Raw genomic sequence first — 24,908 nt, 5'->3', positions numbered from 1 at the left:
TGTCTCTCCCTCTGACCCTCCTCCCTCTCATGTGCCCTTTCTCATTCTCTCTCTCTCAAATAAATAAATAAAATCTTTAAAAAAATAAAAAAAAAATAAAGGGGACAAGTTGAGAAATGTTTTAGAGGTAAAATCATCAGGATTGGTGATCGACTATAGGGGACAAGAGAGAGGAGGAATGAATAGGATGTTTAGGGTGATTTCTGGTTTGGTTGATTAGGTAGATGGTTGGTAGCGTTATTTGTGATCAAGAATATAGGAGGGGCTCCTGGCTGGCTCAGTTCGTAGAGCATGTGGCTTTTGATCTCGGAGTCATGAGTTTGAGCCCCACATTGGGTGTAGAAATTGCTTAAATAAACTTAAAAAAAAAAAGGAATAAAGTAGGAAATATATAGTAGGAAGAGCAGGTTTGGGTATGGGGGTGGGATGGGAATGTGGGTGGGAAAGTGAGTTCAGTTTTGGGTAAGTTGAATTTAGGTGCCACGTGTTGAGTGTGTTGAGAAGTGTTGAGAAGGCTGTTGGATGTGAGTCTGAAATTTAGAGGGGATAGGGAAACTAGCAGAATTAATTTTGTAATTGATAGTGAACATTTGGAAGAGGCTTTCTCCCTACGCCCTAAGCCCACACTACTTTTCCAAACCTTTTAGCTGTCCTGTAGGTAAATAGAAAGCAAACTTCATTGCCGAGTTTTAGATTGCTGAGCCATCAGCTTTTTCTATTCCTGTAATGAGATCTGGTTTAAATGTTGAAAAAAGTGGAAACGTTTTACATTATATACTTTCCCCCCCTGCAGGGTCATGAGTTCTTAGGCTTAACATGTCATTGCCCCCATTGCTATGTTTGTTTTATGATGTAATCTACCTAAATTGTACCATTTTCATTCATTAGTAGTACATTTATTTCCCTAGTGTATTCATTTCCCAATCTTGTTTTATTCTATATTACTGATAATAGAAAAGAGCTTACCTAGTAATGGAGCTCCAGAAAACCTAGAGGATATGTTAAATTCTAACATAAATAGAATTACCAAGATGAAGCAGTATGTGCATGTTCAAAATTCTTCCCTTTATATTTTAAGTTTAAGTAATAATATTAGGTTATTGCAGATGTTGTGTATGCAATTTCTGATTGGTACTTGGCCCAATTAATATGTATCATTTAATTTTGTTATCAGGGTAATGCTGACCTCATAAAATGAGTTGGGAAGTGTTTCCTTTTTCTTTTTTTTTCTTTTTTTTTTTTAAAAGATTTTATTTATTTATTTGAGAGAGAGAGAATGAGAGAGAGCACATGAGAGGGGGGAGGGTCAGAGGGAGAAGCAGACTCCCTGCCGAGCAGGGAGCCCAATGCGGGACTCGATCCAGGGACTCCAGGATCATGACCTGAGCCGAAGGCAGTTGCTTAACCAACTGAGCCACCCAGGCGCCCCGTGTTTCCTTTTTCTAAAAGAGTTTGTGTCAATTTGGTGTTTTTTGTTTTTGTTTTAAATGTTTGGTAGGATTCTCCAGTGAAGTCATCTGCACCCCTGTGTTGGACACTTTTCCTATAATTTCAATTTATTAAAATAGATACAGGGCTGATCAGGTTACCTGTTGTGTGAGCTTTGGTGGTTCATGTTTTTTGAGGAATTTGACCATTTTATCTAAACTGTTGAATATATGGACATAAAGTTATTTGAAATATTCCATTATTGTTCTTATAATGTCTGTGGGATGTGTACTGATTTTCCCCTTTCCATTCCTGATATTTGTAATTTGTGTCTTTTTTTTTTTCCTCAGTCTTGCTAGAGGTTTATCAATTTACTGATCTTTTCTAAAAATCAACTTTTGGTTTTTTGAATTTTCTGTTTTTGTAAAACTCATTGGTTTTTGTTTCTGTTGAATGCTTTGTCTTTTGACAGTGGGTTGTATATTTCTTTTTTGTGTGTCTTGCAGTATTTTATCAAATGCCAGATATCATGAATAGCGCAGTAGGGACTGAGTAGAGACCGGGATTTTTAGTGTAGGGGGTCTGGATGAGTTGAATTTTGGTTTTGTTGTTGCAAAGGATTTTTTTTTTCTTTGCAAAGAATATTTTAAGTGCACCATTGATTTCATACCTCTCTAGTGTTACTTTGTCCTTTAGCTAGAAACTGAGGCATGAGAATGTGTTTCTCAGTTTTCCTGATTGACTCTCGGTTTTTGGCTTTCCTTGTGCCCTTGTGCCTCTGTGTGGACTGTAGATGCTCCTGATTCTCTTCCAGTGATATATTACAGTTGTGTTAATCTGTGCTTGTTCACCTGGTGGTGGAGTCAGGAATATCTTTGTTGTCCTGGTTCAGTCTCAATATAGGGTAGGCCCTGTGTATCTAGACATCAGGGGTGGGGCTCTGTCAGTGATTGCCCCTCTATGCTAAATTAGGCCTTGCATCTTTTCAGGTCTTGTCTTCAAGCCTTGCCTCAGTGGTAGGAGGTAGCTGAAGGCAGTGGTATTAAGATCCTGGGCCCAAAACTGTTTTCCTGCCCCTCCCATAGTGGTAGAAGGGTTTTTCTTTGACTCTACCATCATTTTAATGATGTCTTCACTTATGCCCTGAAGGTGACTGGACTTGCTGCCCCTCCCCCAGCTTTAAAATTTTCTTTCCTTAGGGGAGAAGGATCTGGTTAGGGCTTTGATATTTTTTCCCTGGTAGAAGCTGCTCTTCTCTTCAGCCCTGCACTACAGAAGATTCTTTCTAGTCACATGTTCCCATATTGGGAGCACCTGGTGGAGGTCTGTGGCAAAAATACTGCAAATATAGAGTCCCATGGGGTCTAGGGCTCCCAGGAGTACTACACTGTATGACAGCCCACTTTGCCTTAAGGCATTTATTAACAATTAGACGAATTCTTTTTACCTGCTTTTATGGCACTGCTGTCTTTCCCCTTGTTCTGCAGGTGAGCCAGCGCTTACATCCTTGTCTTTTCTTGAATACTTATTTGGTTGTCCTATGACCTCAGCTCTCTGATGGGTTCAAGAAAAGTTTGATTTTGCAGTTTATACAGTTTTTTAATTGTTGTTAAGCTGGTAGCAGCATTTTCCCCCCCAACTTCCTGTTGTGTAGGCAGACCCCAGTTAATGTATAAAAATGGATCTTTAGGCAAAATTCCACAATTAGAGGAGGTTTCCTGTCTGTTCTAGAGCTGTAGTTTGTAATTCCATGAATTCTTTGTGCTCAGGTTGCTTGGGATAAACTCCCTCTACCTTTTGCATGGTTTAGTCCCTGTTGGGGCCTGACATTTTGGCGTCCGGTGCCACAAGGACCGCCCGATGATGGTACGCTGGGACCGCCAGCAAGGGTGGAAGGTGGAGGTGCTGGGATGGAACATAGCAGCGGGAAGAGCAAATTTTTTCCTCTTCCCTAAACATTGCAGTTACTCCCCAACTACCTTATGGTCAGCCCCTCCTTTACAATTTTTGTTATCATTCCCCCAAACCCGTCTTTCTCCCAACCCTACTTATCCTTCCATTCCATTTCCTATTATGAAAGGCCCAGAAAAACCAGGTAATACTAAAATTTTTGATCCCAAACTTAGATGAAATATTTCTGTACTTTGTATATCTGACGATCCAGCATTTTTTGGTCTATGGGTTATTTTGTCAGTTCTTATCAGTAGTAAATATATAAACAGAATATGAGGGCAGATTTTACTTAGTCCCCTTTTCTGTACTTTTTTTTTCCTTTTCTGTACTTCTGTTCTTCCCCTTTTTAGTGTAGTTTGTTAAAAAATAAAAAGAAGGGGCGCCTGGGTGGCTCAGTCATTGAGCGTCTGCCTTAGGCTCAGGTCATGATCCCAGTGTCCTGGAATCGAGCCCCACGTCGGGCTCCCTGCTCCGCGGGAAACCTGCTTCTCCCTCTCCCACTCCCCCTGCTTGTGCTCCCTCTCTCGCTGTGTCTCTCTCTGTCAAATAAATAAAATCTGAAAAAAAAAGAAAAGGGGTTTTGTTTTCCCATTCCAGAGTCCCCATCTCTCACTCTCTTGGAAACCTTTACCTTACGTTATCATTAGTGGCTCAGAAAAAGGGATTAGATGGAGATCTGTAGGTTCCCCCCCGCTTTTAATTATGGTAAAATATACAGAACATAAAATTCACCTTTTAAACCATTTTTAAATGTACAGTTCAGTGGTACTAACTACATTCATCTTGTGCAGCCATTACCACTATCCATCTCCTGAACTTTTTCTTCTTCCTAATGTGAAACTCCGTATCTATTAAATAATAGCCCTCTTTCCCTTCCTTCCTCCAGGCCCTGGCAACCACTATTCTACTTTATAGCTCTATTGAATTTGAGTAGGTACCTCATGTAAGTGAAATCATACATTATTTGTCCTTTTGTGACTGTTTTATTTTCCTTAGCATAATGTTATCAAGTTTCATCCATGTTGTAGTATATTGCAGAATTTCCTTCCTCTTTAGGGCTAAATAATATTCCATTGTATATTCATATCAAATTTTGTTTATCCACTTACCTGTTTTTTTTTTTTTAAGATTTTATTTATTTATTTGACAGAGAGAGAGAGCGCACAAGCCGGGGGAGAGGGAGAAGCAGGCTCCCCATCGAGCAGGGAGCCAAATGCGGGACTCGATCCCAAGACCCTGGGATCATGACCCGAGCTGAAGGCAGATACTTGACTGAGTCACCTCAGCACCCCTCCACTTATCTGTTGATAGACACTTTTGCTTCCACCTTTTGGCTGTTGTGAATAATGCTGCTGTGAATATGGCTATACAAATATCTGTTTGCTTTCAATTCTTTATAGAGTATATACCTAGAAGTAGAATTGCTAGATCATATGGTAATTCTATGTTTAATTTTTTGAGGAACTGCCATAGTGACTGAACCATTTTCCACAGTGACTGAACCATTTTACATTCTTATCAACAATGCACAAGGGTTCCAGTCTCTCCACATCCTTTTGACACCTCTTATTATCTGTCTTTTTGATTATAGCCATCCTAGTGGGTGTGAAGAGGTATCTCATTGTGGTTTGGTCTGCATTTCCCTAATGATTAGTGATGTTGAGCATTTTTTGATGTGCTTATTTGTACATCTTCTTTGGACAAATACCTGTTCAAGTCTTTTACCCATTTTTGAACCAGGTTATTTGATTTGTTGTTGTTGTTGTAGTTTTTCAAAAATATTCTGGATATTAAGCCTTATAAGATACATGATTTGCATATATCTTATTCACTGTTGATAGTGTCCTTTGATGCACAAAAGTTTTCACTGTTGATAGTGTCCTTTGATGCACAAAAGTTTTTAACTTTGACGTAGTCCAATTTATCTTTTTTTCCTTTTGTTGCCTATGCTTTGGTGTCATATCTAAGAAATCATTGCCAAATTCAGGGTCATGTGGTTGTCCCCCGTTTTCTTCTAAGAGTTTTATAGTTTTAGCTCCTAAGGTCTTTGATCCATTTTGAGTTAATTTTTATATATAATGTAAGGTAAGGATCCAGTTTCATTTTTTTGCATTTGGATATTCAGTTTTCCCAGCACTAGAGATCGATAGTTTTACTATCAATAGGCTTGGTGTAGAAATATGGAATATAGTTTTCCACATGTTGGTATAATGGTTTAGATTCTAGATTTTTTTTTTTTTCAAGATTTATTTATTTTAGAGAGAGCAGGGGAAGGGTAGATGCGGGGTAGAGAAGGAGACAGAAGGAGAGAGAATCTCAAGGAGACTCCCCACCGAACATGGAACCTGATTTGGGGCCAGATCCCAGGACCCTGAGATTATGACTTGAGCCAAAACTAAGAATCCGATGCTTAACGAACTGAGCCACCCAGGCACCCCTCGGTTTTTCTATTCAGTTACATTATGGGTAAAAATATGACATAGGAGCTCCCCTGGAACTGTAATCCCCATTTGTAACACTATTTCTATGAGAAGTTTTATTTTGAGCTCCCAACTGCCAATTTGTAAACACAGCTGTTTGTAAGTTAACCCTATTTTAAGGCTTTGTATAGAAGGGTTCAGCAGGAAAATCACTTGTGAATGACTGTGTATTTAGAAAAGAGCAGAGGTAAAAACAAACTTTAGAGGCTGATGGGAAATTAAAATTATTGGTACCTTTTTAATTAGTTTCTTATTGGTGATAAATACACCATTTTTACATTGTCGGTTATTTTTATTGAAATGACCTGGAAATTGTTACCTAAACAGTTCTGCCATTTTTTCCACCTCATTTTCCTCCGTCATAAGATGGAAATAATGGATGCTACTTTATGCTGTTGAAAGATTAAGTGAAATAATATATTAGAAAGCACTTAGGACAGTGCCTTGCACCTAGTAGTTAATAAAGGACAGCTGTTGGTTAATATGTCACTTTAATTTTTTCCATGTTCAGGTAAATGTAGGTACTTTATTTTTGAAAAGGGTAAGTTAAGGGTTGGTTTTCTGGAGTGGACAGGAAACTTAATAGAAAACCAACACAATACATTTTACAGTGCTTTGGTAGTGTGCTTGTTTGGATTATGTTTCAGTATTCAGGTAAGCATGGACATTTGAGCCTTTATTTTAGGATTTTAGTAATTTGCAAGAAATGCCAAGAGATTAAATTAGCAAATATTTATTGAGATCCTGGGATATACAAAGTATTTTTGAAGTGTTAAATATAGTTCCACTATTTTGAGGAGTTGGGGCAAATAATGCAAATATCTTCCTCTAAATTAAGCCATAGTTGGCAAACTAAAAAGTTAAATAATATTTGTTTTTAAGTATTAAAATGAAAAAAAATTTTCGAGCTTTGGGTTTAAAACAAGGAAAATTATGCTTAACCAATTTGCTGGAGTTAAATTCTTCTTAGAAATTTTTTCTTTATTTTCTTTATTTGTTTTTTAAGTAGGCTCTGGGCCCAGTATGGAGCCCAGTGCGGGGCTTGAACTCATGACCCTGAAATCAAGACCTGAGCTGAGATCAAGAGTCGGATGCATAACTGACTGAGCCACCTGGGTGCCCCTAGAAATTCTTTATTAAATAAGGGAATTAATGGTATATTGCAGGTTTTATTCAGTTCACTTTAAAAGTTTTTTTGGTTAGAACTCATTTAACATTTTAAAATATTTGCATTGGGAAGTAGTGAACTTCATGTCTCCTTAAGCATTTGAGCACATTCTAGGTTACCTTTATTATTATTATTTTTTTAAAGATTTCATTTATTTGACAGAGAGAGACACAGTGAGAGAGGGAACACAAGCAGGGGGAGTGGGAGAGGGAGAAGCAGGCTTCCCGCAGAGCAGGGAGCCCGGTGCGGGGCTCGATCCCAGGACCCTGGGATCATGACCTGAGCTGAAGGCAGATGCTTAACCACTAAGCCACCCAGGCGCCCCTAGGTTACCTTTAGACAGGAAGACTACCTGAAAGATTACTGCTTTGGTTGGGGAAGTTGAACTAAAGTCTTTTTCAACTTTAGTATTTTGATCCTTAGGAAAAAAAATGAGGAAAGGGCATACATAAGTATTTAATGAAATGGGGACTAGAGGTAGCGTATAAATATAATTAAAACATTTAATTTAACCAGTCATTATGACAATTTAATGTCATTTTTTACTTTCAATTAACAAACATTTTAAAAAAATTAAAAAGAAATTCTGATACGTAAGATTCAGTATGTGGATAGCTGGGGCCCTCCTTAGTCTCTACTGTGCATGTGTATTGCCTTAGCCAGGAATCTGAATGTCCCAACACCCCTGCAACTTCAGGCTATTAGAGCTGTTGGCCCTCCTAGTTTGCCTGCCATAGAAATTATTACTTATACCAAAATTGTCACTTATACTGATGACCACTCAGTGTGGTCATTGCCCGACTGCTTTAAATCATGTGAGTCTCTTATTGTGACCTCAAATTTGGCAGTCCTCTCAGCCTGACAAACCATCTGAGCTTGCAGGTGGAGGATACAGGAGTAGAGCAGCCCCAGACTGACACAGACTCCTAATGTTCTTACCCAAAGTTGAGCAGTTTTATAAGCATTCTCAGATTGTTATATGCCTTTGGTTGATTTCTAGAGTACTGAAATGGTGGTTTTTGTTATTTTGTCCAACTGAATGGTTCCTTTTTGGGGAGGTTTATTGACCATAGTCCGGATTCCAGGGATTTTATTTTAACTTCCTCTGTATCTCTGTCTTCTTCTTCCATACTGTATCTAGGTTCCTGAGGACCCAGTAGATGACAGACCTGGAATTAGAAAACTAAATATTAGATTTATCTCCTAACAGTCTCACAATAGCAATGCCAGTGCTGTTATCATACATATGATTATTGAAGCCATATATACACTTTTTGCTGTGTTCTTCCTATTCATTCCTCACCTTTAAATAGTTAAATATATTTACATTGTCAGAGAATATACATACTATACGCTCTCCCTTTCAACCTTCATTTTATTTTTGCTGTATGAGTAACTACATGTTGTATGTTTGATGCTCACCATTTGTTCTTATGCAGTATCTGTAGTTAGTTTGGTTTTCTCATGTGCTCTGTTTGATTTTTTGGCAAGGGCTCCAAAGGCACAGTATTCCTAGAGTTTTTGCTCATTGATAATAGTTTGTGGCCATTATTCCTGTTATCTTTGTTGGATATAAAATCCTGTTCTTTTCTTGATTATTTTAAATATGTTACTCCATTTTTTGTCTGGCATAAAGTGTTGTGATTGAAAAATTTAGAGTAGTCTAATGTTTTTTCCATTATAAAGGCACTTAGTGCATGCCTACATCAAGGTTCTGCAAACTGCTGCAGATGGGCTGACTGCCTGTGTTTGTAAACACAGTTTTAGTGTACGCAGCAGCCATGTTCATTCACTTACATACTGTTTTTGGATGCTTTTGCTATACAGTGCCATACACACTATTGAAACCAATGAGCATGGTCTAGACACTGATATTTGAATTTCATTTAACTTTCACCCTGTGGTCTGCAAGCCTAAAATATTTACTGTGTTTTATAAGAAAAGTTTGCCTACATCTGGCTTAGATGCACAAAGGATTTTTCCCTCTTTAAAGTTCAGTAAAGCTCTAGTAATTCATACCAGACTGTTTCGTCACATTTGCTATTCTCAGGTCTGTTTCTTTCAGTACAGTGGTTTCAAACTTTTTCTATTTCTGGAAAGTTCTCTTGTTTTTGAGTATCTGATCTATTTTCAATATTTACCAGTTTCTCTTGAATCTTTTTTTTAAGTAATCTCTTCACCCAACATGGGGCTTGAACTCACAACCCTGAGATCAAAAGTTGCATGCTCCACCAACTGAGCCAGCCAGGCACCCCTTGAATCTTCTATAATGTGCGAAAATATTCCTTCGTTCTGTTCATTTAATTTTTTGTTCCTTCTTTTTTGTCTATTTCTGAAACGATTTTTTTTTTTTTTTAATTTTTTTCTGTGTTCTTTCAATTCGTTTCCCTCTCTTCAAATCCTGGTTAAATGGTTTAGTATCAGTGTCTCAGCTTGCTTGGAAATAGTGTGTAGTTGTGATCTGTTTTTGTGGACTTACCTTTTGCAGTCTTATTGTCTGTAGAAAGTTAGGGGTTTAAAAATTTTTTTTTTTAATATTTTATTTATTTTTTTAAAAGTAGGCTCCACATCCAATGTGGGGCTCGAACTCATGACCCCAGGATCAGGAGTCACATACTCTACCGACCGAGCCAGCCAGGCATCCCAAAAAGTTAGGGGTTTTATTCTGCGCACGCGCTGTCTCTCTCTTTTTGTTTCTATTTTTTGCTTATGACTGTATGGGCTCTGATCTAATTTCTGTTACTTTTTAATGTGAAATTTGTTTTCCTGAACTTTTAGGAGGAGGTTTGGTTGAAGACAGTTTTTGACTTAAATGGAGCTTTCTGTTATTTTCTGTGTTCAAAAATACGGAGTATTGCTCTCTTGAGATTGCTTATGTTCCTCTGCCCCCCTTTTTCTAGATGTTCTCTTTGCTTTTCTCATTTGATCCTGTCCTACTCTATTTTGACTTAATTCAATTTCTTCTCAGTGTTGAATCCTGTTGGTAGCTCTGGTAGTGAGTGTTTTTGTTGTTGCCGTTGTTTTTGATGGAAAATATCAAACATATGCACAAAGTACACAGAATGGTATTATGAAGCCCCATATGACCATCACTCAGTTTGAGTACTTATTAACATTTTGTCTGTCTTTTGGATCTATATCCCCACCCACTCCCAACTTCCTGCTACCTGGTTGGTATTGTTCATAAAAACTTTTTGCAGGTGTTTATTTTGGTAAAATTTACATACTTTGAAACACATAGATTTTAGCTTTAAGTTTTGACAAATAGATCCACACTCCATCACATATATGTCATTTCTTTTCCCCAAGACAGCTTCTATTCTAATTTGTTTCTCCTTAGGTTATTTTTCCCTCTGATAGAATTTCTCTTTAATGGTGTCATCAAATATGTATTCTTTTGTGTCTGCCATTGCTCAGCATAATGTCAGAGATTCTTTCATGTTGATGATAATAATAGTTGTTTTCTGTTTTTGATTATTATTCCACTGTGTGAAAACACCACAGTATTCATTTTTCTGTCCCTGTTTCCAGTTTGGGGCTATTGTAAATAAAGCCTGACAGGAACATTTTTGTAAAAGTATGCTGTGGACATGTTTACACTCTTAGATAGAAACTTAGAAGTGAAAAAATTACTGGATCAAGGGGTGAAATGTTGTTGAATAGAAATTTACCAAGGGGCGCCTGGGTGGCTCAGTCAGTTAAGCGGCTGCCTTCGGCTCAGGTCATGATCCCGGGGTCCTGGGATTGAGCCCCGCGTCGGGCTCCCTGTTCAGTGGAGAGTCTGCTTCTCCCTCTCTCTCTGCCTGCTTGTGCTCTCTCTCTATCTCTCTGTCAAATAAATAAATAAAATCTTTAAAAAAAAAAAAAAAAAAAAAAAAAAGAAATTTACCAAAAACCTAACATTCCCACCAGGAGAATATGAGAATGTTTGTTCCAATTCTTTGCTACCATTTATTATTGTCAGTCTTTTTTTTTTTTTTTTTTTTAAAGATTTTATTTATTTATTTGACAGAGAGAGACACAGTGAGAGAGGGAACACAAGCTATGGGAGTGAGAGAGGGAGAAGGAGGCTTCCTGCGGAGCATGGAGCCCGATGTGGGGCTCGATCCCAGGACCCTGGGATCATGACCTGAGCCGAAGGCAGACGCTTAATGACCGAGCCACCCAGGCGCCCCTATTGTCAGTCTTTTTAATTGTTGCCTTTCAAGTAGATATGGATTAGTCTATTTTAATTTCAGCTTGCACTTCTGATGGTGAATTATATTGAGCAGCATTTCATTTCATGATTGGCTTGTGGCCAATCACCTAGCTTTTATGAAGTGTCTTCTCAGGTCTTTTTAATTTTTATGAAGTCTAGTTACCTAGTTTTTGCTTTTGTGGTTATTCTTCATACAATATCGTGTCCTCTGGATATAGTTGTACTTTTTCCTTTCTAATGTGAATTTCTTTTATTTCTTACTTGTCTTTCTAATTCCATGCATGAACCTCCAGTAAAATGTTGAATAAAAGTGGTGAGAGTAGACAACCTTGTCTTATTCTTGACCTTAGGAGGAAAGCGTGTAGTTTTCCTTATGCAGCATGATGTTAGCTGTGGAGTTTTTGTAGATGTCTTTTCTCAGGTTTAAGAAGTTCTCTTCTATTCCCGGTTTTTTTTTTAGTATTTTTATTTTGAAAAGGTGTTGGGCTTGGTCAAGTGCTCTGTCTTTTTTTTTCCCCCCACATCTTTTTGAGATGATCATATGGAATTTTTCCTTTATTTTTTTAATAGGGTGTATTATATTGATTGATTTTTCCTATGTTAAACCAGCCTTGCATCCCTGGGATAAAACCCACTTTGGTCATGATGTGTGTTCCTTTTATAAAGCTGCCGGAGGGATGCCTGGGTGGCTCAGTCAGTTAAGCATCTGCCTTTGGCGCGGGTCATGATCCCAGGATCCTGGGATCGAGTGCCGCATCGGGCTCCTTGCTCAGCAGGGAGCCTGCTTCTCCCTCTGCCTGCCTCTTACCCTGCTTGTGCTCTCTCTCACTCTCTCTGACAAATAAATAAAATCTTTAAAAATAAATAAGTAAATAAATAAAATTGATAAGGTGAAGAAAAAAAGGTGTTTTTTTTTTTTTTTAATAAAGCTGCTGGATTTGGTTTGTTAGTATTTTGTTGAGTATATTTGCATCTATGCACCTAAGGGATATTGACTAGTAGTTTTACTTTTCTTGTAGTGTCTTTGTTTGACTTTACTATCAGAATAATGCTGACCTCAGAGATTGAGTTGGGAGGTGTTCCTCAGTTTTTTGGAAGAGTTTGCGAAGGATTTGTGTTAATTCTTTAAACATTTGGTAAAATTCACCAGTTAAGCCATCTGGTTCTGGACTTTGCTTTGTGGGAAGTACCCCCCGCCCCAAGATTTTATTTTTAAGTATTTTCTATACCCAAAGTGGGGCTTGAACTCACAACTCAGCGATCAAGAGTTGCATGCCAGCCAGGCTCCCCCGGGAAGTTTTTAAAGAAATTATTATCACTAATTCAGTCTCTGCTTATATGAGGCTTTTGGATTTTTTTTTTTTTTTTTAAAGATTTTATTTATTTATTTGAGACAGAGAGAATGAGAGAGAGAGAGCACGTGAGAGGGGGGAGGGTCAGAGGGAGAAGCAGGCTCCCTGCTCGGCAGGGAGCCCGATGCGGGACTCGATCCAGGGACCCCAGGATCATGACCTGAGCCGAAGGCAGTCGCTTAACCAACTGAGCCACCCAGGTGCCCTGGATTTTTTTTTCTTGAGCACATTTTACTTGTGTCTTTATAGAAATTAATCCATTTCATCTAGGTTATCTAATTTGTTGGTGTCCCTTAAAATTGTGTGTGTGTTTTTTTAAGATTTTATTTATTTATTTGACAGAGAGAGACACAGTGAGAGAGGGAATACAAGCAGGGGGAGTGGGAGAGGGAGACTCGATCCCAGGACCCTGAGATCATGACCTGAGCCGAAGGCAGACGCTTAATGACTGAGCCACCCCGGTGCCCCACCTTAAAATTGTTTTTATTTCTGTAGGGTTGGTATTAATGACCCATCTTTCACTCCTGACTTTGATAGGTTGAGACTTCTTTTTTTTTCTTGGCTAGTCTAATTTAAGGTGTGCCAATCTTGTTGATCTTTTCAAAGAACAAATTTTTGGCTTCATTAATTTCTTTTTGTTTTGCGTTTTAAATCATCTATTTGACTTATTTCTGCTTTATTCTTTATTTCCTTCCTTCTGCTTCCTTTAGATTTAGTTTGTTTTTATAGTTTCTTATGGTGAAAAGCTTTATTATTGAGTTGAGGTCTTTTCCTAATATAAGCGTTTACATAAATTGCCCTCTGAGCACTGTTCTGGGAGCATCTCATAAGTTTTTGTAGCGATTTTGTTTGGTTTCATCCTGAAGTATTTTCTAATTCCCCTTGTGATTTCTTCTTTGATACACTGCTTACATATCTAAGAGTTTATTGTTTAATTTCTACGTATTTGTTAATTACTCAAGTTTCTTTCCTTGTGATTTCTAATTTCATTCCAGTGTGTTTGGATACCATATACTTGTTATGATTTCAATCCTTTTAAGTTTATGAGATTTGTTTTGTGTCCGAACATGCAGTCTGTCCTGGACTATGTTATATATTCTGCTGTTGTTGAGTGGAATGTTCCATATGTGTCTCTTAGGTGGAGAGAGAATTGTTCATGTCTTTGATTTCCTTATTGATCTTTTGGTCTAGATGTTCTATTCATTATTGAAAATGGGATATTGAAATATCCAGTTATTATTGTCAAACTATTTTTCCCTTTTGTTTGACAGTTTTTACTTCATATATTTTGAGACTCTGGTGTGAGGTGCATATATGTTTATAATTTCCCTCTGAATGTTGCTTATTACATCCCACACATTTTGATGTGCTGCTGTGTTTTTGTTATTTTTAGTCCAAAATATTTTGTATTTCCGTTGTGGTTTTGTTTTGTTTTATCTTTTTTTTCTTTCTTTCTTTTTGACTCATGGTTTATTTATAAATATATTTTAAAACTTTCAAATATTTGGTACTCTTTAAGATTTTTTTTTAATTTATAATTGTGGTCAGAGAACATACTTTGTAAGATTTTAGTCTTTAAGTTATTAAGATGTTTTACATCTCTGCATATGGTCTGTCTTGGTAAGTATTCGATGAGAAATTGAAAAGTATATGTTTTCTTCCATCTCTTGTGTGAGTAGTCTGTTTTGAAAGTTCATGAGGGCTTGACTGCTCCAGCCTTTATAGACCTTTTTTTTTAATCCATCTGCAATTTTTTTTATTTTTTTATTTTTGGGCATTAGGTTTGAGGGGAAACAGATTTTGGTTGAGAAATAAACTTCTTTGCTGAAATTACATCCTGAAAGTTTTAAATAAGTAGCAGAAGAAGGGGAAGATAGGTAGTTGGTAAACTGGAGCACAAAGTTGCTATCCTGTTTCTGCCACTATGACTTCCTGTGGTAAACCAAATTATTAACAGGGAAGGGAACTATTCTATATTTTGCTTGTTAATGATCTAAATGAGATGGAGGAGGAAATGCCACTACAAGTTCCCAAGAACTAGGGGCACAAATCCATTCATTCTACTGTCTCTGTCTGAGGTACAATCCCTAAGACCACTATCAAAGAGTAGAAGGTAGCTATATAGAGTTGATTTGCTCCTGGACTTTTTCCAGAGCTTTTCTGTCCTGCTGTCGCTGATGAACAAGGCAAGCAAGACCAAGGCCACACCCACGACGGCCCCTTCAGATTTCCAGAATAAGTGTTGTTCCATCAGAGCTGAGCAGCGGCTTTTGAATTCATTCCCCTTAGATGAGCTGCGTGTGATTTTCTCCACATACCCTGTGGAACCACACTTGGGTGGTTTTAGCCTGGAAATTAGAACACGGAGCACATTCTTCTGCCACCACAAACTCTTCACCAGTCAGCACGGTGCTCACTGACAGCTTCTCTGCCTGCACAAGGGCCTCTGCTTGGCAGAGCTTTAAGGTGAGAGCGCAGAGCAGCCAGCAGAAGTGGCTGCCCTGGGAGGCTGCACCCGTAGGCATGGAGTGCTCAGTGTCCTACCTCTCCGGACTGAGGACCTGCTTGACTGGCCTCGTGCCTTTGTAGCCCTCTGGGAGTTTCCAGATCAGGGCTGTGAAATGTTGAATTGCCTATCAGGGCAAAGGCTTTACTGGCACATCCCCATGGCCATGGCGAGAAAAGCCAACACGCATTTGTTGGGTTGAGCTATGAGCTCACTTGTTCGCACTCTCGTGGCCCTCGGTAAAGGCGTACGCTCTGGTACCACATCACCTCTGGGGCTGTCCCTGTCGTGGCCATTTTGCCTCCCGGAGCCCTTTTAGACCTGTCAAGTACACCTTTTACAATTCGCTATTGGAATGGAGAAAAACCTACTTTTCAGCTCCTTTGAATGCTCTTATCTTTCTTTCCAGTAAATGCCCACTGATTATTTTTGAGTTTAAAGGACCTTTCTCCTAAGGTTTCCCAGAACGGTCTTCACTCTTTTCATGCGGAGAGATCTAGCATTTTATATATGCACTATGATATGTATACTTATCTGCCAGACTTTTTGATTCTCATGGGCAGAGGTTATAGTTTTCATCCTTAATATTCTAGTAGCAGGTGACCATAAGTATTTAAATTTTAATCAACCAAGCTTCGTAAGACTGGACTTACCTATGTGCCTTTAGTCTTTTAAGACCTACTTTACATCAGTGTATTATTTCATAAGGTTTTATAATTTCCATTTAATGATTCTGGGCTTAAGATAGATTAATTCTTGGGTATTTTTGATAAAACTTAAAAAAATTACTGAAATTGATTAAAAATAGTTTTGAGAAATTCCCCCTTGCATTTTTCTATATGGGAATTTTCCTTTTCTAAGGCGTGCTGTGCTCAATAACTAAGGAATTAAGACAACATTTATGCACTCTAAATAGGGTTTTAAAGTAAATAATACATGCCTTGAATGATAAATCACTTTAGAAGTTACATGGACTCTTTAGGAGAAAAGGCAGTATTTTTTATTTTGGGATGGCAGTGTAAACTGAGCACCATTTGCTGCTAGGAAAAAAATAGTTGTTTGTAAAGATATTTAGGGACTCCTCTAGTGAATCATTAGAGTTTGGGGTTTTTTGTTGGAGTAGATTATATATATATATATATAAATATATATATATATATATATATAACTTCCTAAAAGTTTTTAACTTTTTTTCTGTGACTGTTACGTTGAATTAGTAAAGACACAATGTCTTAAGCTTCTTAATTGGTCGGTGAAGACCCTATCCTTTGCCAGGAATTTCTGCATCTTTAGGAGTTTAGAATGCTTAAATGGAGTTAGACTTTTCTGTGAATGCATTCACTGTTGTGAGTAGTAGTGTTGTTCTCTGTACTTTATAGCCTTTTCTAATTCCTTTTTCATTGTGAGACTCAGGATGGTAAGATGAATGTATTCTTTATACAGGTGAAAAAACAAGTGACTATAGTTTAGCTATGATTGAATTCACATTTCTTAATTCTTAGTTTGGTAATTTTTATATTCTACTTCAGATTCTAATTTAGGGTATGTACTTAACCATTTCTGTGTCTTGGTACAGTTTTGCCAGCCATTAATTTTCTCATCCATAAAGTGAGAGAATTCCAAGTAGATTGCCTCATATTTTCTTTCTAATGGGAATTCAGCTTTTAAAGTATCATTATGTGTAGTAGGATCAAATTATCTTATAAATTGAATGATCCAGCTGCGCTTCTTACACTTGTATGATTGTTGATCATTAGAATCATGCTCATGTAATTAATTCGTTCACTGAGGGTTTTTCCACTACATTGTGGAAAAAACCTTCCATATGTTGTTTACTATTTACTAGGTGCTCAGCCTAGCCCAATGCCTTGAATGTGGTTAAGTGCTCAATAAATACTTGCTGAATGAATGATTTAATGAATGATAATGGTCAGCATGGGTGGAGGCAGCATAGTGCTATGAAAAGAGTGTGCACACTCTTTTTGGTGTTACTCTTTTTTTTGGAGAGGGAGAAAGAGAATCTTAAGCAGGCTCCATACCCAGCACTGGAGCCTGACACGGGGCTTGATCTCACAACCCTGAGATCATGACCTGAGCCAAAAGCAAGAGTTGGACGCTTACCTTTTAAGACTGAGTCACCCAGGCACCCTGGTGTTACTCATATTTTTATTAGATCATAGGGTGTAATATATTAGAAGTTGGTGGGAAGGTTACTTGGGATAATGTGTAAAAAAGCAACCTTTCGCTTAAAATGTTGGTTTCTTATTGTAATGCCTTAGAGACTTGGACCAAGGGATTTTTCTTATATAAGCTGGACACATTTTGGTATGCTAGGTTTAATTGTAATAACCCTTGTTATTTTTCTCTTATAGTTTTATATGTGGCACTCATAAAAGATGAGGCTGAGAACACGGAAAGCTTCTCAGCAATCAAATCAAATCCAAACACAACGTACTGCTAGAGCAAAGAGGAAATATTCAGAGGTTGATGATAGCCTGCCTTCAGGGGGAGAAAAAACACCGAAAAATGAAACCGGCTTGTTGTCTTCAATTAAAAAATTCATTAAAGGAAGCACACCCAAGGTAATGGTTTTACTACTTGTACTTATATCATTAAAATTAAAATTTAGGTGGTTTTCTTTAAGCATGCAAAGATGAGAAATCTAATATTGCTAGTAGATTAAGGGAATGTTTACATTTTTAGGAGTTAATAACATGAAAAATATTTAATGGCCATTCAAGAAAACATTTATTCTACTTAACTGATCCATTTAGCCTCCTTTTTTTTCAGCATAGTATTATGAAAAGTAAAAGAAATTTTTCCTTATTTTATGTGAATTGTTTCTCTCACTTCCATTTTTTTTCATTTCAGAGAAAAGTTAAATTTTCTTGTTAATATTAATACAGTGTCTGATTAGGGAGATGATTTTTCTGTCTGAATTCTAACACTTTATAATGAATGTATTACTTTATTAAAGAGGAAAAAAAAGTTATTAAAGAAAAAATGGACACTGACTAGGAGTTACATGCTCCACATTCGTACTTTGGATCAACTTGATCTGAGGAAACTCATTTACCGCTCTGAACCTCAAGAAGACAGTAAAATGGGACTAATTCTAACTGCTTTATCTGTCTCAGGGTTGTTTTTACATTAGATGGCAAACAGAAGAAGCAGTTTGAGAAATTTTAACGTACTCTATAAATAGTGTTACTGTCATTCATTCATTGTATGTAATGTAGACATTAAGGAAAAATACAAGATTTTGGTTAAAAAAAAGAAATTTGATAGATAGGTTTTTCCTGTGTCTTCTGACTTCTGTTCATATTCTTTTGATCTGGGCATTCTGTTAATGTGGCACCATTGCATAACATTTGATGATTTTTTCTCCTTTAGTAGTAAGATCTATCTTTGTTGGTTAGCAGATTTTTGCCTATGTCAACTACACATTCAGGGTTTTCCTATGGAAATTTCTGTCAAGTTTCTATTTTTTTTAAACCAAAATCTTGCATTTTTCATTAATGTCTGCTTAAAGATGTTAAATAAGATAGGGCTACTAAAAACCTGTTTGTACACTAACGTCTTTTTCAGTAATTTTGGGGGGCAAGAGTTTTCCTGCAGCTTCAAATTCATTTAATTGTACTGTTAATCATCCAGATTTTTTTTATTGTATTCTATAAGGTTATCATGAAAATTAGTATTGGAATGTCTTGCTAAAATCAAGGTTTACTGTTCTCCCCCCCCCCCCGCCCCCAGTTTACTAACCCTATGTTAGAAGTAAATTAAATGATTAGCTTGTCATGTATTATTCCTACTGAGCTTATACTGGCTTCTAATTGTTATTTCTTATCTCATTGTCATTAAATCATCTCTTTGATAATATATTCTAAAGTTTTATTGAGAATCTATACAATGCTTGCTTATGTTCAGTATCTTAAGTACAGTGTTGTCTTTTTCAAAATGTGGGTAGGGGTTGGCAGGTAATGTTTATTGAGTATATTTATTAGGTGCTTTATATCTTGTATCTCCTTAATTCATATATCTATCTTTTGATAGTTTAGAGAAGAGAAAAATTTAGGCGTAGTGAATTTCAGTAACTTGAACATGTCATTAACAACAGTAATTGTAATAAATGTCCAGGATCCTTAATTCATATATCTATCTTTTGATAGTTTAGAGAAGAGAAAAATTTAGGCTTAGTGAATTTCAGTAACTTGAACATGTCATTAACAACAGTAATTGTAATAAATGTCCAGGATAAAAACGAACAATAAAGAACAAATGCAACAGTAATTACTATCAGTTATTGAGCTATTAGTATGTGTCATACACTGTTCTCAGTGCTTTAAGTATAATAACTTTTTTAAGCTGTATGAACCATATGAAGTAGGTTCTATCATCTCTATATTACAGATAAGGAAACTAAGGCACAGGAAAGTTAAATAACTTGTGCAGGGTTACTTAGCTTTAAGTGGCAACACTGGAATTGAAACCCAAATTCCCTGGCTTCAGGGCCTACACTTCTAACCCACTATGCACTATTGCCTCTACAATAAAGACGATGCTGAGATTTAAACCCAGGTTACATTTGACTCTGATACCTGTGCTCTTTCTCTTGTACCATTTTGTCTCAAAGTAGCTAGATAATGTCTTAGTAGCATCACCTATCTTGTGTAAGGATTGAAAATTCTTCTTGATGAAAGCAAATAAGAATTGAATCTTTTATACTACCTTCCCACTTTGTCATTTTATTTATATTCTATCATCGTTTCAGAGCTTCCTAAAGCTTATTCTTTTTATAGGAAGTTTTTCCCCCTAGTACTTTTTGCATATATCTTCATCTCCTTTAGTCTGACTAGATGATAAACTACATTTCTTATCTCTACAAGTGTCCTTTTTAAAACCAAGTCAGTTAGATAACTTCCTGTGCTGCCTTTTTTGTTTCTTTGGTACCGTTCCTTTTTGTCTGCTTTTGGACTTTTAAAGTTATGTGGCTAGAATTGAACTTTTTAGACAAACCTTCTTGCTTTCTCTTTTGAGCTGTAATCCTTTCTAAGGTATCTGACATTGCTTTCATGCCTGTTTCAGGAGTCTGACTTCCTGAAACTTGCTCTCCTCGTATCCCCCTACTTTTTTGCTCTTCTGTTACTATTATGATTTCTAGGATCAGTGGCTGTTGGTGCTTTCCATTTTGCCGTTACTGACCCATTTTTATATTTTTATATTGCTAACAAGTTTTAATCTGTATTCTGGTCTTAATTTTATATAAATTAGCCATGAGAGTATTTAGGTAAACCAAACTTAGGTTGTTAATTTATGAACATAAGTGTGTGTATTAGTTTGCTAGGGCTGCCTTCTTGCTGTGTCCTCCCATAGTTGCCCCTCAGTCCTTTGTGTTGTCTGTGTTGTAATCTCTTCTTGTAAGGACACCACTCATAACAGGATTAGGGCCTACCCTAATGACCCCATTTGAACTTAATTACTGCTTAAAAGCCGTATTTCTAAATATGGTTATATTCTGTGGGTTAGGGCTTCAACAAATGACTTTGGGAATTGCGGGGGGGGGGGGGCACGACACAAATTCAGCCCTTAATGGGGTGAATGAAATTTCTGATCTCTTTCAAATCCAGATTTTATGATTCAAATGTTTACCACTTCTCTGATTTCAGAATTATGAAATTGTCAGCAAGAGCACTCAAGAATTATTGACATGCAGTCTTTCTGCTTTTAGCATAATGAGATTTCTTTCTTTTTCTTTTTTTTTTTTTTTTAAGATTTATTTATCTGAGAGAAAGAGAACGAGTGGGAGGGACAGAGGGAGAGGAAGAGAGAAACTCGAGCAGACTCCATGCTGAGCTTGGAGCCTGATGGGGGGCTCAATCTCATGACCCCGAGATCACGACCTGAACGAAACCAAGAGTCAGACACTTAACTGACTATGCCACCCAGGTGCTCTAGCATAATGAGATTTCTAATATATATTTGAAGTGAAAGCCTCACAGCTAAAATGTATTTGCTTTATATCAGAAATCTCCTACACCTTTCCAAATAGGTGGTTACTAGAGTTTTCCCATAACAAAATGATCTTTTCCTCTGTTCTTATCTAAATACTGTTACGCTCTTGTTGTTAGGTCATCAATTTGCATATGGTTATAATTCTAATGAAATAATAAAATCCTTACTTATATTTTTTTAAAGTTTGAGAGAGAGAGAGTGAGTGAGTGAGCGAGTATGAGCGGGGAGTGGGGGGAGAGGGAGAAGCAGACTCCCCACTGAGTGAGGAGCCGAACGCAGGGCTAAATCCCAGGATGCTGAGATCATGACCCAAGCCAAAGGCGGAGGCTTAACCAACTGAGCCACCCAGGCGCTCCCTTACCTATTACATTAAATCAGTGTTTTAAGATCTTTTAAGTATAACCCTTGGAAATATATCTTCTACTGTATTCATACATGTGAAACAAAACTCACCCTTAATATATTTCATGTGTCTGATTTTTCTTTTCCTTTTGTTTCTTATTCTCCTTTTAAAGGTGATTTTAGGGAGCGCCTGGGTGGCTCAGTTGGTTAAGCATCTGCTTTCGGCTCAGGTCATGATCCCGGGGTCCTGGGATTGAGCCCCACGTCAGGCTCCCTGCTCAGCAGGAAGTCTGCTTCTCCCTCTCCCACTGTGTGCTCACTCACTCTCTCTCTCTCAAATAAATAAATAAATCTTTTTAAAAAATAAAGGTGATTTTAATACTTTAAATTAATTTCATGATCCACTGATGGGTTGTATCCCTTGGTTTGAAAAACATGGCTAGATGAAAACTTTGTTGTAACTCTGACCTTTGTACTTACTACCAAGCTTCATGGTTTTATTGGGAATTTTCTTCCTTCCTACCAAAGTTAATATAAGTCAGTCTCTCTAGATGTGTTCTTTAATGACTAGATTAGTAAGTACTTTACCATTTATTATGGCATGAAAAAAATTAGAAGTTCAGATTAGATGGTTATACGTACATAATCATAACATATGCCAGTTAACCACAATTTTACTTATTTTTTCCTGATCTCTAGGTCTTGTATTTCTTTTTCTTTACTTACTGCATTAGTTAGGGCCTCTAGTACAGTGTTCCATAGAAGTGGTGAGAGGAAACACCTTCTCTTGTTGCTGATCTTAGAGGAAAAGAGTTTGTTTACCATTAGATATGATGTTAACTAAATGTTTTCATAGTTATCTATTACTCATTTGAGGAAGTTCCCTTTTAGTCCTAGTTTGCTAAAAATTCTTAACATGTTGAGTTTTGTCAAAGACTTTTCTCCATCTCTTGAAATGTTCTTCAGATTTTCTTTTATTCTTTTAATGTGGAGTAGTGCAGAAATATTTTTTAATGGAAAACCAAACTTGGATTGCTGGATTTGCTTCACTATGTTTTTTTTTAAGGGATTTTTGCATCTGTGTTCATGAGGGCTTTGGTCCGTAGTTGCCTTGATTTGTCCTATTTTCAGATTTTGGGATCAAGATTATGCTTGGATCATAAGGCAGTTGTTCCCTTCTACTTATTTCTGAAGGAACTTCTATTGGCTTAGTATTATTTTATCCTTAATAAGTAGTAGAAGTCTTTGTGAGATAGCTTTTATTATAAATTTGATTTCTGTAATATATATGAGGCTGTTTAGCTTTTCTGTTTCTTATTTCAGTTTTGGTCATATGTGTTTTTCAAGGAATTGGTCCATTCATCCAAGTTGTTGAAAGTTGGTGTAAAGTTTTGTGATATTTACATAAATATCAATGTCTGATGGATCTATACTGATGTATCTCTTTTCATTCTGGATATGGATAATTTATTTATCTTTGTTTTGATCTGTCTTGCTAGAGCTTTGTCAGTTTCATTACTCTTTCGAAGAACCAACATCTATCTTTGTTAATTTTCTCTTTCCATTTTCTATTTAATTGATTTCTTCTCCTTGTTATTTTTAATGTTTTCTTACACTGTTGGTTTGATTTATTTTTACTTTTTTAGTTTCTGGAAGTGGGAGCTTAGATCAGGGATCAGTAAACTTTTTCTGTAACTGTTTCAGATAAGAAATATTTTAGGCTTTGTGGACTGTATTGTGTTATAGCTACTACTCAGCTCTCCAGATAATACATAAATGAATGAGCATAACTTTGGACACTGATTTGAATTTCATATAATTTTCATATGTCATCAAATAACGTTGTTCTTTTGATCCTACTCCCTTCCCCCTCCATCCCCATTTACAAATATAAAAAACCATTCCTAGAGCTCCTGCCTGGCTCAGTCAGTAGAGCATGTGACTCTTGGTCCTGGGGTCATGAGTTCAAGCCCTGTGTTGGGTGTAGAACTTACTTAAAAAAAGTAAAATCTTTAAAAACAGAACAAAAAAACCCATTCCTAGCTTGCTGGACATACAAAAACAGTTTGCTGGAGTTGGCTTCTTGGATTGTAGTTTGCCAGCCCCTTGCTTAGATCATGGATATTACACCTTCCCCTCCCCCAGTATAAGTTTTAAAGGTGTGAATTTCAAAGTACTATTTTCCCACACATTCTGAGTATATATTTTTTAAGTTTTTATTTTAATTTCAGTTAGTTAATATACAGTGTTATATTAGTTTCAGGTGTACAATACAGTGATTCAGCAATTCCATATATACATCACCTGGTGCTCATCTGATTATATTTTTATTACCTTTTTTGTGGGTATGTGTGATTTATTCTCTGACTCATGGATTATTTAGAAATGTGTTATTTAATTTCCAGATATTTGGGTATTTTTTAGATATCTTTTAATTGTTGATTTATAATTTAATATCATTGGTCTAGGAATATATTCTGTATGATTTCATTTGTTTGGTATTTTTTGATATTTTCTAGCATATAGTCTATCGTTGAGTATCCCATGTGTATTTGAAGAAATGTGCATATTCTAGAATTATTTAGTGCAGTATCCTGTAACTATTAAATAGATCAAGTTGGTAATAATATTTCATTCTTCTGTATCTTAAACTTGTTTTATCAGTTACTAAGAGAGGGAAGTTAAAATCTCCAACTATTACTGTGACTTTGCCTTTCAGTTCTGCCAGTTTTTTTCTTTACGTATTTTGAAGTTCTCTTGTTAGGTGTATACACATTTGTGACGAATATAAATTGTTCTTGTTACCGCTGTGAAATGTCTCTCATTATCTCTAATATTTGCTTTGAGGTTTACTTTGCCTAATATTAATATAGCTACATAACTTTCCTAGCATTTTCATGATTATAGTTCTTTCCCTCCCATGTATAAATATACCCTGTGTATTTATATTTAAATTGACATGTTTAGTTTAGCTGGGTTTTTCTTATCCTGCCTTCATTTTGGCAAACTAGTTATCTTTTAGAATTTCATTCTATCTCCTATATTGACTTTAAAAATTAACTTTTTGAGTTATAATTATACACAACAAAACACACCTATTTAAAGTATATATTGTCACGAATTTTAACATATTTATACACTCATGCCCGAAAAGTACCCTTACAGTCTTTGCAGACAATTTCACAGCATCACCCTAGACAACCATCAATCTACTATTGTTGTAGATCACATAAATGTTTCTAGAGTCTCATATGATTGTACTCATACAGCATTTCTTGCATCTTTCACTCAGTATAAAGCTTTTGAACTCACTTTTGTTACTGCATGTATTCATTGCTTTATTTACCCCTCTGCCCAGAATTCTATTGTATGAGTATACTGCATAACATAATTTGTTTATCCATTTGGATTGAATATGTTTTTTGGCTATCATGAATAAAGGTGCTATGAATATCTGTGTTGAGTCCAT

At 36.6% G+C, this 24,908-nt stretch overlaps 1 protein-coding gene, 1 long non-coding RNA gene and 1 pseudogene across 4 annotated transcripts in view; 1 reads left to right on the top strand and 2 right to left on the bottom strand.

Annotated features, from left to right (window-relative positions):
• The window catches only part of CTDSPL2 (CTD small phosphatase like 2), a 79,978-nt gene that overhangs the window by 8,804 nt on the left and 46,266 nt on the right, over positions 1-24,908 (top strand). For all 3 annotated transcript variants that reach the window (XM_036104169.2, XM_036104168.2, XM_036104167.2), the window contains exon 2: positions 17,458-17,667. In XM_036104169.2, coding sequence (XP_035960062.1) covers positions 17,482-17,667 — 186 coding nt within the window. In that variant the 5' untranslated portion in view covers positions 17,458-17,481. The remainder of the gene's footprint in view (positions 1-17,457; positions 17,668-24,908) is intronic.
• LOC118543292 (uncharacterized) overlaps positions 6,803-24,908 on the bottom strand; it is a 73,367-nt gene continuing 55,261 nt past the window's right edge. Inside the window, exon 4 of the long non-coding RNA XR_013450478.1 lies at positions 6,803-8,198. This is a non-coding gene — a long non-coding RNA (uncharacterized LOC118543292). The remainder of the gene's footprint in view (positions 8,199-24,908) is intronic.
• On the bottom strand, positions 14,598-15,104 carry LOC118543287 (protein JTB pseudogene; annotated as a pseudogene).

This window comes from Halichoerus grypus, chromosome 8, assembly GCF_964656455.1.
Source record: "Halichoerus grypus chromosome 8, mHalGry1.hap1.1, whole genome shotgun sequence".
NCBI lineage: Eukaryota > Metazoa > Chordata > Mammalia > Carnivora > Phocidae > Halichoerus > Halichoerus grypus.
Note: the sequence above shows the minus strand (reverse complement) of the source record. Positions and strands in the feature narration are given on the sequence as shown.